General features: G+C 32.1%; 1 protein-coding gene across 1 annotated transcript in view; it reads right to left on the bottom strand.

The window, feature by feature from the left end:
• LOC140434445 (ATP-binding cassette subfamily G member 4-like) overlaps positions 1 to 19,865 on the bottom strand; it is a 67,124-nt gene that overhangs the window by 25,031 nt on the left and 22,228 nt on the right. The window contains exons 3-4 of the mRNA XM_072522708.1: positions 6,297 to 6,414; positions 692 to 875 (exon numbers count right to left, since the gene is read on the bottom strand). Coding sequence (XP_072378809.1) covers positions 692 to 875; positions 6,297 to 6,414 — 302 coding nt within the window. The remainder of the gene's footprint in view (positions 1 to 691; positions 876 to 6,296; positions 6,415 to 19,865) is intronic.

Raw genomic sequence — 19,865 nt, 5'->3', positions numbered from 1 at the left:
CTTGAATTCTAGGAATAGTTTACCATTGACCAATACTAACAGGCCCGGAGTTTGAGTATGTCCCAGATTAGTTCTACAGTTCAAATTTCCCTAGCTATTAGCCTTTGACCGATACTCAAGGGCTCATGTTGGATTTCTTACAAGATCAGTTCTCTGGCTGTAATTTGATTCTCTGTTGTCGTAGTTACAAATATGTCAAGCCTATCCGGCATTTAGAAAACTTTTTTTATAAATGAGAACAATTTTGACATGTCCACAAATATTATGAAACATGAAGCAACAATTATTTCCGATTATTTAAAAAAAAGGATTGTATATTTCATCTTCAAACTAAATAGAAGAGATAACCTTAAGGTAATCCAGACATAGGCTGCAAAGACTAGCAACTCGAATAAAGAAACTAAAGAATTTTATAACCTAAAAACAGCGTTTCATGCCACACCAGCATATTACACAATAATTATGGGCGACTTTAATGCGAAAATAATGTTCAAACAAGATGATGCAAAAGTAGCAATGGGTAAGTATGGATATGGCGAAAGAAATGAACGAGGGCAAAGATTGCTGAAATTTTGAAAACAAATTTGTATACAATAAATAAATGTTCAACATATAACAAAAACTGATGAAATAGATTACATTAGCTGTCAAGTTCGCATATAAATATAAAATGATAATTACAATAATTTACCTTATTATCTTTGTCAGTCTTAGAGGTAGAAAGCATTAAATCAGCAGCCACTTTCATGGATTCTAACACCGTTAGTAAAGGTTGGAGATCATCATTTTGCATTATATAACACGACTGTTTCCTAAAAGAAACATTGTTTCTTTCTTCATCATTAACTAGAACTTCACCCAGTATGCCCGTGGTCCTAGAATAATATAATTATTTGCTTAAATTTTGTATTTTTCTCAATAATAACATAAAACAAAAGTCGTATGCTTCACTACTAATTTTAAAGTAATTATTAGGAATTCAAAATAATGTAGCAAAATACACAAGTTAAAATAATAAAGACCATATAGAATTATGAAAAAATAATAGAAACAAGATACGAGAATAAGAAAAATACTACGATGAACACTAAGAAGAATAATGATAAAACTTTACATTATAAAGAAAGAAGTGGAAACATTTAAAAGAGAATGTAACAGAATCTGATTAATGCATGAGTAAAAATATGTTCCAATCGTCGGAGATGAAAATACCGCTGAACCTCCAAAAATCATAAGAACAAGCTAAATTTCACTGAGAATATTGGGACCCCAAAAAAGACGCAAAAAATTTGCCGTTCTTACTCCTGGGGCTTCCACTAAAACCAAAAATCGATTTACGAAGAGTCTGTTCGCCGTGAAAAAAAACTGTTTCAACAGAAATGTAGCTTAGATAATTTTATACAAAAATGTTTATTTGCACTTTTCGTGTAGAGTAAACTTTTCTCTCAGAAACAGTACTAACCGACGGTTTTGAATGTGATTTACGCGCGAAATCAATTTTCTTAAAAATCAAAATGAAATCAAAATGAAAATGAAAAATAAAAAAAAGGTGGAAAAAATAAATTTCGTATGCAGTTTTTGAATTTTACAATACTTGACAATAAAATTTATAGCCTCCATTGACGGGTCAATTTTTATTAATAAAGCCTAATATTTAAAACATATTACATAACATTAAATTTTGATGTTGAATTCTGGTAACAAATATGAGGCACTGGAAATATGCCTAAAAAATACTGAATTTAAACTCTGACAGTACAAACGACCTAAAACAGTTAAAACTGCTTTTTTTTCAATAGGACAAGTACATTTTTAGAAACTAAACAAATTTAGCTAACAATTTTCACTGAATGTAGTCTTTGTGAAAGCAATTTAGAAGCTTAAATTTAGCGTTTTTCGGCGTATTTCAAATGCCTCGTATTTATTGGCAAAACTTAAGATTGAAATTTTATATTATTTTTTTAAGACGCTAAGAATAATCCCATGAGAATTGTAAAAAATAATAAAAGCGCCATGTTCATTTATTTAACATCTTATAGAAACTGACACGGGCAGACCTTAGATGGTCCGAGGGTGCTAAAAATCCCCCGGATTCGACTTTAAGATGTTATTGATTACGTAGCGATATGGAATGTCAATAGTTTATGCATCCGAGGAACGTTACATAACCTGCTCAAAGAAATACGGCCACTAGAAGTGAAAACAATGGGTGTAAGTGAATTGAGGTGATCTGGCTCGGGTATTTCTCACAAAGACAACTTTACAGTGTACTATTCCGGTAGCGATGCCACAGATAATTACCAGAGGCACGGAGTTGCAATAGTGCTTAATAATAGAATTGCGATGTCTGTTATAGATTACATACCCGTTTCAAACAGAGTAATCATAGTGAAGTTAGTTAGTCAACCTATTAATATAAATCTAATCCAAGTTTACGCACCCACATCTGATACACCGGAAACTGAAGTTTTAGATTTCTATAAAGACATAAAGGAAGCATTAAAGGTTACAAAGAAAAACGATATCAATATCATAATGGACGATTTTAATGCAAAAGTCGGTAGGGGTAGATGTGGTAATCCGGTCGGTGATTTCGGTCTGGGTAACAAAAATGAGCGACGAGAGTTACTAATTGAATTTTGTAATGACCACGATTTTGTCACATCCAATAAGTGGTATCAACTCCCACCAAGAAGATTGTATACATGGCGAGCACCAGGAGATCGTCCAGGTCATATGATACGAAATCAAATTAATTACAACTTGATAAACAAAAGATTCCGCAACTATATAAAAAGAGTGGCCACTTACCCTGGTGCGGACATTTCGTCTGACCACAACCCCCTAATCGCGAATGTAAGGCTTCGATTGGCAAAGGTTGAAAAGCCATCTAATAAAAAATACATAAGCACTACAGAATTAATGAGAGATGAAGAGCTTAGATCTACATACAGTAAGCATATCAACGAGAACTTAAGAAGCATACAAGGAAATTGCATACAGGAAACCTGTGAGACAATAAAAATAGCTATAGTCGAGGCTAACGAAGTAGTCGCAAGTAAAACAAAAAGAAATCACAAAAACGAGTGGATGACGGAAGAGATACTTGATCTAATGGAGCAACGTAGACAGTACAAAATACATCAGAATCAAGTAAATCTAACGTACGATAAGGGCAAGAATTAAAAACGCAAAGGAAAGCTGGATGAAATAACGATGTGAAGAATTGGAATCACTACAAGAAAAGGGAGACAGCTTTGGATTACATAAAAAGGTCAAAGAAATTTCGAGTATATACAAAAAACACCATGAAACTCGACTGAAGAATGATCAAGGAAACTACGTTTATACCCAGAAAAAACCATCTAAAATCTGGGCAAACTATGCTTCGTCCCTCTTTGCGGATAATAGACCGAATCTGCCAACTACTAACTTACCCACGCAAAATTTATCCGGCCCTCCCATTATTCGCGCCGAGGCGGAATACGCTATAAAAGTAACAAAACTAGGCAAGGTCCCTGGACCGGATGGAATTACTAGGGAAGCCATAAAACTGTTGGAAGATGATAACATCGACATCCTGGTAACAATTTTCAATGCCATGTATAACACCGGCCACATTCCAACGGATTGGCTTTATTCAACCTTTATAATGATCCCTAAATCACAAAGAGCGACAAAATGCAAAGACCACAGACTGATAAGTTTAATAAGCTATTTGCTTAAGGTGTTACTTCGTATTCTTTACACAAAAATGTTCAGAAAGCTGGAAGATCTAAGCGGTGAGACACAAGAGCGGACTGGATACACGTGAAGTAGCTTTTTGCTTGAATACGCTTGTACAAAACTGCATGGATCAACGAAAGAATATAGTCATAACATTCCTCGATTATGAAAAAGCGTTAGACACCGTAAACATGACGCAAGGATAAAAATGCTACACAACGCTAAAATGGACGAGAAAGATATAAAAGTTATCCAGAGTCTCTATTGGAATCAAAAAGCACGAGTGAGACTGAACAAATCAACCAACACAGAAGAATTTGAAATTTTAAGAGGGATGCGACAGGTGTGTATTTTGTCTCCTATGCTCCTCAATCTCTATGTGGACAACATTTTTGCAGAGACACTGGAAGGGTCTGAGTGTGGAATAAAAGTAAACGGGTTCCCGATAAATAACATTCGTTACGCCGATACCGCGATAATAACAGACAACGAACATGGTATGCAGTTGATGTTAAATAAAATATACACCATAGAAAAAATATATGCCTTGAAGATGCATGCTGGAAAAACTAAATGCATGGCACTTAGAAAAAACGCACTTTTAAGAATACAACTGTCTTCTTCTTCTTCGTGCGACTAGGATTACTCCTGTTTGTCTGCCTCTTATTTTGTTTCAGTCGTCGTTGACTGTACATTATCTGTCTACCTTTTTGGCGGCCTTCCAACGGGTCTTCTGCTATACGGCTTGTTGTTTTTACAGATGTTCGCTAATCTATCTGGTCCCATTCGGTTTAGATGTTCGTTCCAGTTTTTTTTCTTGTTTTTATCCACCTGTTAATATTTTGAATTTTGCATTGTTCGCGTATACTTCTGTTGGTTTGGCTGTCTCTTAATGATATGCCCGCTATTGATCTTAATACTTTTATTTTGATATTGTTGATTTGTTGTTTCGTCTTTTTTGTATCGGTCCTTGTTTCCGCTGCATATGTTAGGATTTGTCTTACTGTTGTCTTGTATATTTTCATTTTGCTTTCGGTGGTCAGATATTTGTTTCTCCATATGGTTTCTCGGAGGCAACCACTTACTCTTGCCGCTTTTGATGCTTGCCTTGTGGTCTCTGTTCTTATATTTTCGTCACTAGTGATCTCTACTCTTAGGTAATTGAATTTAATTACTTGTTCTACAATTTTGCCGTCTATTACTAGTTTGCATCTACGCGGCTCTTTACTGATCACGATACATTTATTTTTTTTAACTGCAAGTAGATAATCCTCCAATCGATCAAGTGAAAACATTTAAATACTTGGGAATGATGATGAATGATCAATGAGATACTTAACAAGAAATAAAATACCGTACCGAACAAGCAAGATAAGCTTTTATCAAATTTAAACCTCTACTATGTAACCGCAATCTTTCCTTCAATCTCCGCTACAGGATGGTTAAATGCTATGTATGGTCGATATTGTTATACGGCATGGAAACATGGACGTTAAGACCACCTTCCATTAATAAGTTGGATTCCTTCGAAATGTGGACGTTGCGAAGAATGTTCTAACTAATCATCCAGGGAAAGATTGAAGGCAAGAGAGCAGTAGATCGCAAACAAATGTCGTGACTACGGAACATAAAGAACTGGACAGGCATAAATAGCACTGGCGATCTTTTGCATGCCGCAAAAGACAGACGTCTGTCCTTAAGATAATTCGCCAATGCACTATAAGAAGAAGAAATTGACTTTATTTGTTATTTGTCAAATTGATACAAATTTTATTTAAAAAATTGATTGTGCGCGCGCAACACATTCCCAATCGTCAGCCGCTTTAAGTGTTGTTACTTAGAGAAAGATTTATTCCACATCAAAAGAGCTCATAAACTTTTTGTTTAAAATTATATCAGCTACATTTTTTGTTAAAAACATTTTTGTCTACGGCGTACAGATTCTTGGCAAATCGATGTTTTCTGTTTTCTTCCTATGAGAGGAGGTTTTAGGGAGAAGCCTGTGGTAGAAGTGGCAAACTTTCTTATGGGTTTTTTTGGAGGTCACAAAATAAGAATTCTTAGCAAAATTCATCTAGCGAATTCTTTTGTTTTTATAGACCAAATCTCTGACAACTGGACTAATGATGGAATTTTAACTAATGGAATAGTAAAAATATCATGAGAAAAAACGTCTATAAGATAAAGAAGCATTGAGTAACGCTAAACAAAATGTCCTTTAGAAGATACAAAAGATTAAGCAGGCACCGTGCCTATTAATCAGAATAAAAAAAAAGATAAAAAGGATGATGGTAGCGTTATAAGTAGGTGGTAGCTCTTGACAAAATAACTTTGAATTTTTTTATTCTCTATTTTAGATTATCGTTCAGGATAAATTCCGATTTGGTTCAGTGCTAAGTTTTATTATACAAAAAAATATATGAGTTTGTATACTTATGTAAATATGTAAAAAGGATAAACTGAAAGTTTAAATATTAAAAGCTTAAACACATAAATAATTATATATTGGAATTGGCAGAGAAAATTCAAAGAAAATATAAAAACTAGCAGCACTTATAAATAATACTCACGAATATCCTGTTAATATATTCATTAGAACTGTTTTTCCAGCACCTGAAGGCCCCATTATAGCCGTTAATTGCCCTCCCGGAAAATTGCCTGTGATATCATCCAGCAATTTTCTTTTCGCTATAAACAAAGCCTTAATTTAGTGTTAAATTTTAAATTATTTTAAGGTAAGTATTATATTTTGTACGATTATTTTTTGAGCAGTTTTTATTGCTTGCTAACAATTTGCAAATTAACCCAGTGGGCATATATGAACATAAATTGTTTTTAAAAACTTGTTCGTTTATAATAAACTTTTTTAAGTACCAAAATGTTATAAAATCTTTTAAGCAATGTAAAATTAAAAAGGATGGCAAATAAATAATTTAACGAAAATTAGTTGTAAATTTGGGATACAACCGTTACCGGTTACCTGACTCTTTGTACCGCTTTAGAATCAATAAATGTTCTGTTACATTATTACCTGAGTTCTACTAATTTTAAGATTAAATTAATTAAGTTTAATAACAATTGAAAAAGCAGCTAATTTAAAGTGGTCCTAAAGTAATCATTTTGAATGGGTTGCACTTGTGTCGATTATTTTCATTGAAGGACCTTGTTAAATACTATATTTTTCGTTGTGTTGCCAGTCGCGGGAACGAAAAAAGTGAATAATTTGTCTACACATAAACATATTATATACAATAAAAATAACAAATATTTTCTATATTAAGGCCACAATCCTTCAAATTATTGCCTTTGTCATTTGTTTATCGTCATGATGCAAGAAAAATGAATCGGATATTAAATTGTATTAAATGCGAACGCCATATTGGTTGGTACAATCAAAATTCTCGGAGTGATATTTTCCCAATCCTTAAATTTTCCTTTAAGTATTCCTTATTCAATTTTTCACACCATCAAATGCATTCCGTTACATAGTTTTAGTTGGTTCAGATTTAAAATTAGGATGACGACCTAGCCAATCTTTAGTTGTAAATTGTGCACTAGTAAGCTAAACACATGTCTTTATTTGTTACACAGTCAATACATTTGAAGGAATGCAGAGGCCAAAGATTTTACTTTAAATTATTAAGTTTAAGTCATCTATATCCTTGCTCTTTGCTACTAAAATTAATCTTTTAGTCGACCAAATGTGATTTGGCCAGTAACAGCTTATACAACTATTCGGCAGAAAGAAAGTTTAAAAAATTCATCAGTTAGTTTCATTAATCTAATTCTAATTATGTCCTTTCGTATGTTAAAACATAATTTGGCAACTTAATCACCATATTCACTTTAAATCAAGACGAAAGATTAAGATTTCATCGTTACAAATTAAAAAGAGAACAAACTACTGCAAGGTCCAGTGTGAACTTCTTGCCAAATAGAATATTTAATATCTGGAACAATTTGGATCAAGACACCATATCGGCAACTAGTGTTAACATTTTTAAAAATAAACTTGATAGCGCTTTATTTTATTCATAGGATTATGTTATTTTCGGACCGCATTATTTATTTATTTTTTCACAATTTTTGTATGATACTTAATCGTTTAACTTTACTTAACTTTATAACTGGTATTAGTTTTATAATGATATCTTTTTTTGTTTTTTGGGCATAATACGAACTCGCTCCTCTGCCCTTATTTGTTATAAAATATTAATAATATATATATACCCGGTATTTAGGCGGCACACGCCCTTCCGGTAGGGATCTATGGAGGAGTATCACCGAGCCGCAAGCCCTTATCTCTTGCCGTACTGCTCCACCATAGGCCGATCAGATACCAGCATATTCTAGACTAAGCCGCAGATTCATTTAGAATTTTAAACTGCTGCGTTAGCCTTTTTGTTTTCTGTACACCGAGCTGGGGATTGAACTGACATCTCTCGTATTGAAGCGAAGGAGAAGCCAGCCGCCCAGCCCGCTTGGCTATCCGATCGACTAATATTAATAATAATAATAATAAAATAATCCTTTTGATACCGTAGGTATCTGGGGTGAGTGAATTTTCCCCTTAGAGGAAATGTGAGCCGTATGGCTAAATCTGGATACTACCAAGTCACCTAGGACTCGATAACATGGAAAGAGTCCCACCAGAGCTCAATCCTTTTGATACCGTAGGTATCTGGGATGAGTGAATTTTCCCCTTAGAGGGAGTGTGAGCCGTATGGCTAAATCTGGATAATAATATTATGAACCCCCTATCCCAGATACTGAACTCAACTGACACAGGTTTTAGCATCAAAAATAACACTACTGTTGTTACGGAGCTTAATCATCTATTATATATGGATGATTTAAAGCTATTAGCTTCCACGCGAAGCCACTTAGATCAGATGCTAACAACAGTAGAAAATTTCTCTAATGATATTAGTATGCACTTCGGTCTTGACAAGTGCCGTGTCTTAAATATAATCAAAGGAAAGGTTCAGCCCGGCGGATTCGATATGCAAAACGGCCAGAACATCGAGGCCATAAGTGAAAATGATATGTATAATTGTATAAATACCTAGGAATAAAGCATGCGCGAAAGATTGACCATAAGCAAATGAAAACTGAGATAACAACTGAGTTTATACGAAGGGTAAAACAGCTGCTTCGTTCACACCTTAATAGTAAAAATTTGTTTAAGGCACTAAACACCTATGCATGTTCCGCGCTTAGCTACTCGTTTGGTATTGTTAAGTGGACAAAAACGGATATAGAAAATCTTCAGCGAAAAGTACGAACACACCTCACAAAGGCACAAAAACACCATCCTCGAAGTGCAGTAGAAAGAACGACATTACCGCGGTATTTAGGAGGACGAGGACTTATGGATATAAGTGAGCAACTAGAAAAACACATTACTAATTTAAGAACTTATTTTCAGGTGCAGGCTGAGACATGTACTCTACATCGCGCGATTTGTGCAGTAGATGATACAACACCGATCTAACTGAGGGAACCAGAAATGCGCATAAACCATCTTACTAAGGACGAAAAAATGCGCACCTGGATGGGTAAACCTCTTCACGGGCGACATCCTAATGAGGTCAGTCAAGACCACGTCGACAATAAAGCGTCGAACTATTGGCTGACATCAGGAAAGTTGTTCCCTGAAACAGAAGGTTCATTACTCGCCATTCAGGATCAGGTTATACCAACAAAAAATTACCTGAAATATATCTTCAAAGACCCTCAGGTCCAAAATGACAAATGTTCATATGGATGTCAAGCTCAAGAAACCATCCAACACATTACCGGGGGTTGCCAGGCATTTGCTGCAACTGAATATAAGGAACGGCACGACTCAGTAGGAAAGATCCTTCATAAAGAGATAGCCATCAAACTGGGACTTCTCCAAACAAACCATCTCCCATATTATCAATACGTTCCTAAAAGTATACTTGAGAATGATAACTACAAGCTATACTGGGACCGCACTGTGCTCACAAACCAAACAGTGGCACATAATAGACCAGATCTCATACTAGTTAATAAACTAAAGAGACAAACAACACTAATTGATGTGGCGATACCCAACAACAATAATCTTCGTATTAAACAAAACGAAAAGATCGCCAAATACAGGGATCTGGAAATTCAAATACGAAGACAGTGGAGAATGGAAAGTACCCAGACAATACCTATTATTCTCTCTACTACTGGAGTTATTCCGAAGAACCTCCTAGAAAACATAGGAAAGCTAGGTCTAAATGAACATCTCTACAAGACCATGCAGAAAGCTGTACTTCTTTCAACATCCAGATGTGTATGAAAATTTTTGGGAGATACTCCAGTATACCAAGTCACCTAGGGCTCGATAACACGGAAAGAGTCCCACCAGAGCTCAATTCTTTTGATACCGTAGGTATCTGGGATGAGCGAATTTTCCACTTAGAGGGAATGTGAGTCGTATGGCTAAATCTGGATAATAATAATTGTGCAGAATTGTGCAGTAGATGATACAACACCGATCAAAATCGTCGCTTAATTTACGATTTGGGGATGGGATTCCTAACTTGACTAACAAACTGCTGCACATGACGTAATAAATGTCTTTAATTAAAAACAAAGTCTAGTCATGTTTCTCGTCATTCACCTCTAGATCGAGATTCCTTGAACTGACACGAATTTAATGTTATCTGGCAGGTCATGCTTGTACTTGTATTACAGTTCACATGGATTCAATGGAAGACATGCCGAAATTATCATAAACAATATTTATATCTGACTTAGAGAGGCAGAAACATTGTCATACCCCGGTGATTATTGTTTCCGAGCAAATTGTTCAAAAACGTTCACCAGTAACAACCGCTAGTAGCATTTGTCACTTTGTTCACATAATAAAACACTTTGCTTTGCTTTCCATGTTGAAATGTTTAAAAAAAAAAGTATTCCAAATGTAATAACCAATTAAAAGTGGGATCTCAAAATAAAGTAACTTTTGTGCAAATGGATCGCTTTGACAACGATGGAGTTCAATAAACTCATTGAATGTTTACAGATACATCGCCAAACTTACAACAATTAAATGTTCTATTCGCTATTGCTATGTTGTATGATGAGATACAAATCGTCCCATTGCACATATTGACCAACTTAATAGTGCGTGATTTCATCGTTGGAATCGGGATTTTGTACGCCAAAACCACCATATCGTTACCTTTTGTTACATATATCCAGATGTATTTTATCAATTTTACTTAATTGCAAAATTTCCATTGCAATGAGTCTGCTTTAGATAGAAGTTAAAAATCTGGAAGAATTATTCATGTATTATCTACCACACAATAGTTTGCTTTCACAAAGTCGTTGGTGATAGTTCTACCGTTATCATCCGGTTATCAAATCTGATAAACTCGATAATCAAGGTTGTTAGTGATAAAAACTATTGATCGAACACTTAACAATAAACTATAGTTTGAAAAAACAATAATTAAAAAGGTTATAAATAAAAAGACATGCAGAGGTTACAATTTAAACAAAAGCAATAATATGCTGTTATCTGGTAGCAATTTTTGAAACATTGCTATGGTTAACCTAAAAGAAATAAATATGTTAAGGTAATTAAATATTTGACTTTAACTATCTTCTGTTTATATGCTTAAACACATATATTTTATTGTATTTTAATAAAGTGTTTAAATTATAATATCACCAATTTTATTTCATATACAATAAAATAGATTTAACTTCAACAAAGAGATACAATCTACAACGTTTTGAAAATGAGTCTAGCCAGTTTCTGTATCGAATGAGGTTGAATCTGAAATTGCACGATGTTTGTTACTCCTCACCAATTAATACGTACAACGAAATTATGAAAGCTCTTGACGAAGCTGCAATGGAAGCTATTGGAGAAGTGGATAGCATAAAAAATAGAAATGAATGGTGGAATAAAGAAATAGAAGATCTTGTGGGAAAGAAGAAGAATATGTATAACAAATGGCTAGCAACAAAGGACCCTTACTATCGACAACAGTACAACAGCTTAAACAAAGAAGTAAAAAAAGAGGTAAATAAAGCCAAAAATGAGATGTGGAATAAAGCCTGCGATAACGTAGAAAATTTTATGGGTACAGCAAGAAGTAAAGAAGCCTGGAAAATAATTAGAGGTAGTAGAACAGATAGAAAAGAATGCAGTAGGTTAACTCTAATAGCCCCAGAATTATGGGTCGAATATTATGAACAAATGCTGACAGAAGATCGAAAAGAATTCCAAGATATTGGCTACCAAAAATATGATATTTCCTACCGCGAAGAAACTGAAATAGCACCAGAAGAAATTAAAAAACACGCCAACGCTATGAAAAATGGAAAGGCTCCAGGACCGGGGGGAGTACCCATTGAACTGATTAAATAGGGCCCTGACAAACTATTTCAGCTATTGGCTTATATTTTTAATTTATTCTTGAGAGGAGAAGAGCTACCCCCAGAATGGAAAACTGCATATATCCGCAATCTATACAAAAATAAAGGCGACAGAAAAGATTGTAAGAACTACCGAGGGCTTAGTGTAACTAACTCAATCTGTAGAGTCTACGGGAAGATAATTAAAAGCCAAATTGAAGATTGCTGGGAAGACGCTGAAGATCAGATTGGCTTTCGTACTGGTCGTTCTTGTATAGACAATGTGTTCTGCCTAAAACAAACAATAAAAAAGCGTTTGGAACATAATATGGAGACACACATGTATTTATTGATCTTCAAAAAGCGTATGACAGTGTCACATTAGCCAAGCTATGGCAGGTGCTAGAAGACAAGAATATTCCACCGATTTACATTAATGCTGTAAGGGAGTTGTGCGATGATATGACGAGTGTAATAAAGATTGGACAAAAAGTGACAAAAAAGATAAAAGTGACCAAAGGACTTCGCCAAGGCTGCTGCATTGCACCTACACTCTTTAAGATTTATTTGGAGGGGGTTTTGGATATTTGGAAAAGAAAATGTGAACCTATGGGTGTTAAAATTGGAGACCATACACTGTACAGCGTGCATTTTGCTGATGACCAAGTAATACTTGCAGAAGATCAAGATGATATCCACTACATGTTACGAAAAATAGATGAAGAATATACTAAGTAGGGCTTATCAATTAATCCATCAAAAACAGAGTACGTAGTAGTGGGAGGTAAAGGAAAGCACTTAGAACTAGGAAGCAAACAAATTCAAAATACTGATAATATATCGGTGTGAAATTACAAAGAATGGTCGGAATAAAAAAGAAATAGCTACTAGAATTGGTCAAGGAAATACAGCAATACGTCAACTAAATAGTATACTTTGGAATAACCACATCACCAGAAACACAAAAATTAGGATATACAAAAGTATCATAGAAAGCATTGCTACATATGGTTCAGAGCTTTGGGTAATAAATAAAAATGACGCATCCAAAATAAAAGCAATGGAAATGAATTATTGGAGAAGATGTTGCCAACTCACTAGAAGAGATAGAGTAAGGAATACTGAAATCAGAGAGCGTATGGGCATAGACATTGACGTCCTGGAAACTATAGAATGCAAAAGGCTGAAATGGTATGGCCATGTAGAAAGGATGCATGATCAACGATGGTCAAAGAGAATGATGGCCCCACCAACCGCAGGAAAAAGGGAAAACCAAGAAGATCGTGAAGACAAGAAGTAAAAGGTACAATGGAAGATAGGGGTCTACAAGTAGATGACTGGAACGATCGCAAGCGTTGGAAGGTAGGTTGCGAGAAACGGCGGCAGCTGTAATAAACTCGTTATGTATATATATATATATATATATATATATATATATATATATATATATATATATATATATATATATATATATATATATATATATATATATATATATATATATATATATATTATATATATATATATATATATACATATATATTCACACGCATATATATATATATATATATATATATTGTGACGATTAGGGTTTATAGAAAATAATTTATAAGTTATATACTACATAATATTAGATATTTGGTTGTTTTAAATAAGTTATATACTAGAGAATTTAATAAAAATATATTTATGTGAGGGCATTTTTAATAAATTAGCATATAATAATTGTAAAAAGTTGTATTTTAATATTGTAAATATATATAAGTGAGCCATGTGCTTAGGCAACCAAAAATACTCTCGGAGATTGACAGATATTTATACTCTGAAGTGACGTTTAAGAATATTTACGAATATAAAGTGGGTTATAATAATATATTGTTTGAAATGTGTATTTTATTAAATTAGAATGTTAAGTTACTAATTTAATTATATATTCTGATCTGAAAAGCCTAAATGTAAACAAAATTATTAATAGAAAAGAATGGAATTCTCTGGATCTCCGGAGATGGCCATGTTTGCGAAATGGTTTGTTCCAGAAAATTCAGACAAGTAGTTAATAGAACAAAATAGAACATGATATCTTACGAGATGGTTCTAGAAATCCAAAAACATATAAATACCCGTGATTTGGATTCAAGATGGCAGTTTTTAAGTTTTTTAGTCAGAAGTCAAGCAGTTTATTATGAAAGTTAGTTAGAGTCAGTGAATCAAGTACAAATAGTCCAATAGTTTAATATAGTGAGTTAAATGAAGATTAAAAATTATGCATATAATTTAATGCACATTTATAATTATACACAAATAATTATTGAAGATAAAAAAAGGTATATTGGAAGAAATTAAATTATATTATGGTTGGAGATTAGTATAAATCAACTTATAATAATTGGATATTGGTATATTGAAAAGAAGAATAAATATAAATGCTGTTTGCTGGTTTGGTTGGTGGTGTATAAATGCTGGTGAAGAAAACTATATCTTAAATTGGTAGAAGCTGATGATTGAAAAAAGTAATTTCACAAAAAACAAGGATAACCGAAGTACGAAGACTTTCAGTGGTGATTAGAATATATATAGTGGAAAACAGTTCATTTAGGCATTCAGTGAAAGAAAGGTACAAAATTTTGTTAATATAATTTAGTTAATATCATAACAATTTCAATTTTGAAGATAGTTTGTTTAAATCTAACATTGTCTATAGAATTTAATTAGTTTTATAAGAACATCAATTTAAAGATAGTTTATTTTAAATTTACATTGGCTAGGTTAGATATATATGTGTGTTTCATAATAGTTATAATAAAGATAATTTTAAAAAGTACTTACAAGCTAATTCTTTGAGAACCGCGATAAAAACCCTATATATTATATTATTAAAAATACTCATTGCTCATCATTCAAACAAAAAACACATCATAACAATTTGGCACCCAACGCGGTGGCTCTCTGTTTAAAAGAATTAGTTTGGGAAGATAAGTGCTCTCATATAATTAAATTAATTTTCATTAGAAAGAAAAAAGTATAGATTTTAATTTTAATTATATTTGAACAAGTAAAGTCTCAAGATGTCTCAAAAAAAAAAGTACAAGAAGCAAAAAGAATGAAGAAGATGTGGAAGTAGAAACACAACCTATACAAGAGGAGAGTTTAGTTCAAGTTCCACAAGATACTGCAGAAATGAATCCAGAAAGAGAGGAAAATGTCAATATGGCAGCTTTGATGTCATTAATGATGCAGATGAACAAGACAATAGAAGAGAATTCAAAAGAAATCAAAGAAGACATAAAAAAATTGGAAGAGAATTCAAAAGAAGTCAAAGAAGACATGAAAAAAATAGAACAAAAAATGGAACAGAATTCACAAGAAGTCAAAGAAGACATGAAAAAAATGGAACAGAAATTGGAAGAGAATTATAGAAAATTAGAAAAGAAAATAGAAGATAATAATAATAAAATTGTAAAACAAATGGAAAAACAAATGGATAAAAAACTTGAAGCTGCAGAGAAAAAAGTAGCAAATGAAATAAAAAGTATACGGAATGACTACAAGAAAAGGATAGACAATGAGAGGACAGAAGTAAAGAGGATTATTCAAGATAATAAAATAGATATAGAACAGAAAATAGAGTTACAGAAATGTAACTTAGAAGTAAAAATTAACGAAGACAGGAGAAACACAGAAGAAAAATTAGACGATATACAACAAAATATCCAAATAAATAGTAATCAAATAAGAAATGTGGAACAGAGAATAGATGATATTTCACAAATGAGAGACATAGGAAGACCTTACTTAAATTTAACAAATGAGACTGGGATTAAATTCTCTGGTAATATAAAAAATTTGCATCCTAGAGTATACATAAATAGTTTAAAACATAAATTAAGATTTGTGAATAATATTAATGATATTAAAGATTATATTAGAATGACATTAAATGACAATGCAGCAACTTGGTTTGCTAGTATTGAGAATGATTTAGATAATTTTCAAACATTTGAAAATAAATTTTTAAATTATTATTGGGGTGAATTAGAGCAAGCCAAGTTTAGAGAAATTCTATATTTTGGAAAGTATAATCAAAATTTAAAATCAAATATGGTAGATTATGCATTGAAATTGATAACAGTTGCAAAATATTTAGAACCACCACTTAGAGAGGATGAAACAGTCTTAAATGTATCTAGACATTTTGATGCTGATGTTGTGCAAACCGTAACTGTACAAAATATTCAAACAATAGATAGTTTTATTAATTTTATTCAAAGAATACAAAGAGGCAATATGACAAGTAATAATAATAACAGAAAAAACAATAATAACTTTCAATATAATAGAAATGATAATCAACAATATAGACAATCATATAATAATTATAGATATGTTGATAGTTTACAAAATTTTAATAATAATAATAGTAATCAAAATAGACAGAATTTTAATAACAATACTAGTTATAATAGACAACATTTTAATAACAGTACTAATAATAATAAACAAGATTTTAACAATAGAAGAAATACAGAGCGACCTAACTATAACAGACAGGTAAATTGTGTTCGAAGGAATAGAAGCTGCGAAGACAGGGAACGAAGTAGTACAAGGCAGGAAAATATGAGTAGAAGTCATAGTAGGGAAAGACATAGGACATCAGATCCAAGTGGTCAGATACAATCTGACAATTCTAATAATCAAAATTTTGTGCAGTAAACTTTCTGAATTACAAGTTAGGCCATTGCTATTATGAAAAACCTTCTGAATTTATTTCTTTAGATGAAGAGAAAATTATTGAATCTATTAATTTAATTTATATAAATGCTTTGGCCAAAAATAAAATGATTAAAATTATGATAGATACTGGTTCAGAAAGTACTTTAGTCTCGGAGAATTTTATTTTTAATACATTAAAACTATCAGATATAATAAAGATTCCAAAAATTAAAATTATTGGTGCAAATAATAAGAAGTTGGGTGAAATTGATAAACTAGCCAATTTTAAAATTAATATTCTTAATAAAGAAATTAATATGCAAGGATTTATTGTCAAGGATTTATGTGTTGATATATTAATGGGAAATGATGAATTGGAAAAGAAGAAAGTAAAGATAGATTTTGAAGAAAAAATGGTAACTTTGGAAGGGCAAATAATTAAATTTATGCAGAAAGATGAGGTGGAAGAAGGAATAAGAGTTGATAGGATATTATTAAAAGAAAATAATGATGTTTATGAAGAAGAAATGTATTTTGATGATAGGGGAATGTCCCAAGAGAATGTAAAGAATAATGGTAGAGAATATTTAAGGAATGGAAATTTTAAGCAGATGGATGCCTACGAGGCGGAGTGCGTAAAATTGGAAGCAAGGAATAATGAGTACATATTGAAGAATAATGTGATTTGTAAAGAAGAAGATATGATGAAAGTTTTAAATTGCCCTGAAGAATATAAATCAATAGTCATTTCCATATTGCAGCAACACAAGGGACTTGTCAATAAAGAAAATAGAATTGCACAAAATTATATCCATAGTATAAAAGTTAAAGAAGAAAAAGATTTTAAAACAAAATCATACCCAATACCATATAAATACAGAGAAGAAGTAAACAAAACAATTAATAATATGTTAGAAGATGGAATCATTGAGAAGGCAGACACACATTTTATTAACCCCATAGTAGTAGTACGAAAAAGATCAGGTGAAATCAGGTTATGTTTGGATGCAAGGAATATTAACAAGATTACTGAAAAGCAATTTGAAGCACCAATGAGTATAGATGGAATATTAGGAAGAATTACAGGAATGTCATTTTTCACTAAAATCGATTTACAGCATAGTTTCTGGTTAATACCTCTAGAAAGAAAAAGTAGACAGTATACAGGATTTCAGATAGATGGAGTAGTATATCAATTCAAAGTAGTACCATTTGGACTTCAATCATCTTGCAGTGCTCTATGTAGATGTCTTCATGATATTTTGGATCAATATGAACATTTTGTAATTCACTACATTGATGATATATTAATTTTTTCTAAAACTGCTGAAGATCATGAGAAACACCTAAAAATTATAATAAATAGATTAGACAAAGTTGGACTAAAAATAAATCAAGAAAAATGTACATTTTTTCAAAAAGAAGTCATATATCTAGGTTATAAACTTAACACTAAGGGAATCGAAATGGATCCAGAACGGACACAAGTCATTCAGGAATATAAAACACCACACAATTTAAGAACTTTAAGAGGATTTATTGGAATAATTAATTATTATAAAAGGATGATACCAGATCTAAGTATAAAAGAAATTCCATTACTGGAACTACTGAGAAAAGGTGTAAAATGGAGATGGGATCAGAGAAGAGAACTAGCATTCCAAGAAATTAAAAACATTTTTCTGTCAAATTTGAAAATATACTATCCTGACTATACACAGCCATTCATATTAAGAACAGATGCATCAATAGAGAGATTATCAGGGGTATTATTACAAATACATGATGGGGTCGAATACCCAATACAATTCATTTCAAGAATCACAAAGCCACATGAAAAGGGTTACTCAGTTTCAGAATTAGAACTAGCAAGTATAATACACTGTGTCACAAAATTAAGATTTTATTTGTTGGGTAATGAATTTACAATAGAAACAGATCACCAAGCTTTAACGTCTATATTAAATAACAAATATGGAAACAGTAGAATACATCGGTGGAGTCTAATACTTAGTGAATACTGCTTTGAAATCAAATACATTTCTGGAAAATCCAATATAGTGGCAGATGCTTTATCAAGGTTAGAAAATACATCACAAAAAGGGCAGCGAACAATAAAAATTGGATTAAATCAATTAGTAGAAAGTACTGGATTATATTCTAAAGAAGAAATTATAAGAGATCAGATCAATTTGAGTGAAAAACAAAAAGTCCTTAGGAAAGATGGAGTATATTATAAAATAATAAATGGCATAGAAGTATATGTAATAACTAGAACTTTAGCAAAGAAAATATTGAAAAATTTACATAACAATTATATGCATATTGGTTCAAGAAAGCTATGGATGCTATTTAGGGACAATTATTTTGCAAAGAATGACATAAGTATAGCAAAAGAAATTACTACCCAATGCCCAATATGTCAACTAAACAAAGAAAAGAATTTCAAAAACCAGAACACATATAAATCTAATGTTGTATATGAAAAACTAAATACAGTTTCCATGGATTTTATTTCAAATTTAGTTCTCAGTCCAACAGGAAAAAAGCATATACTAGTGATAGTTGATTTATATACAAAATTTATTAAACTATATCCCTGCTCTAGAACAAATGTTAAAACATTAAAATTATATATTAATCAATTTTTCGAAGAAATAGGACCATTTAGAAATTGCATAATAGATAATGCTACATATTTTAACAACCAAAAATTTCGGGCATTTTGTGAGAAAAAGGGAATCAACATTCATTTTACAAGTATCAGACATCCTCAGGCAAATCCTGCAGAAAGATATATTAAAGAAGTTATAAAATATTTAAGGATACTGTGTCAAAACCAACATGAAACTTGGCAGCAACATATACCACAAGTAGAGTATTTTTTAAATAATACACATAATTTAAATACAGAGGAAGTACCAGAATATTTAATGTTTGGCCATATAGGAAACAGAAAGTGGATTAGTGAATATAATCAGGATATGTTAGAACAAGTAATGCAGAAAGTGAATAACCGAATTAGGAGGAAAGCTGAA

This window comes from Diabrotica undecimpunctata, chromosome 2, assembly GCF_040954645.1.
Source record: "Diabrotica undecimpunctata isolate CICGRU chromosome 2, icDiaUnde3, whole genome shotgun sequence".
Taxonomy (NCBI): domain Eukaryota; kingdom Metazoa; phylum Arthropoda; class Insecta; order Coleoptera; family Chrysomelidae; genus Diabrotica; species Diabrotica undecimpunctata.
This window is presented reverse-complemented; position numbering and strand designations above follow the sequence as displayed.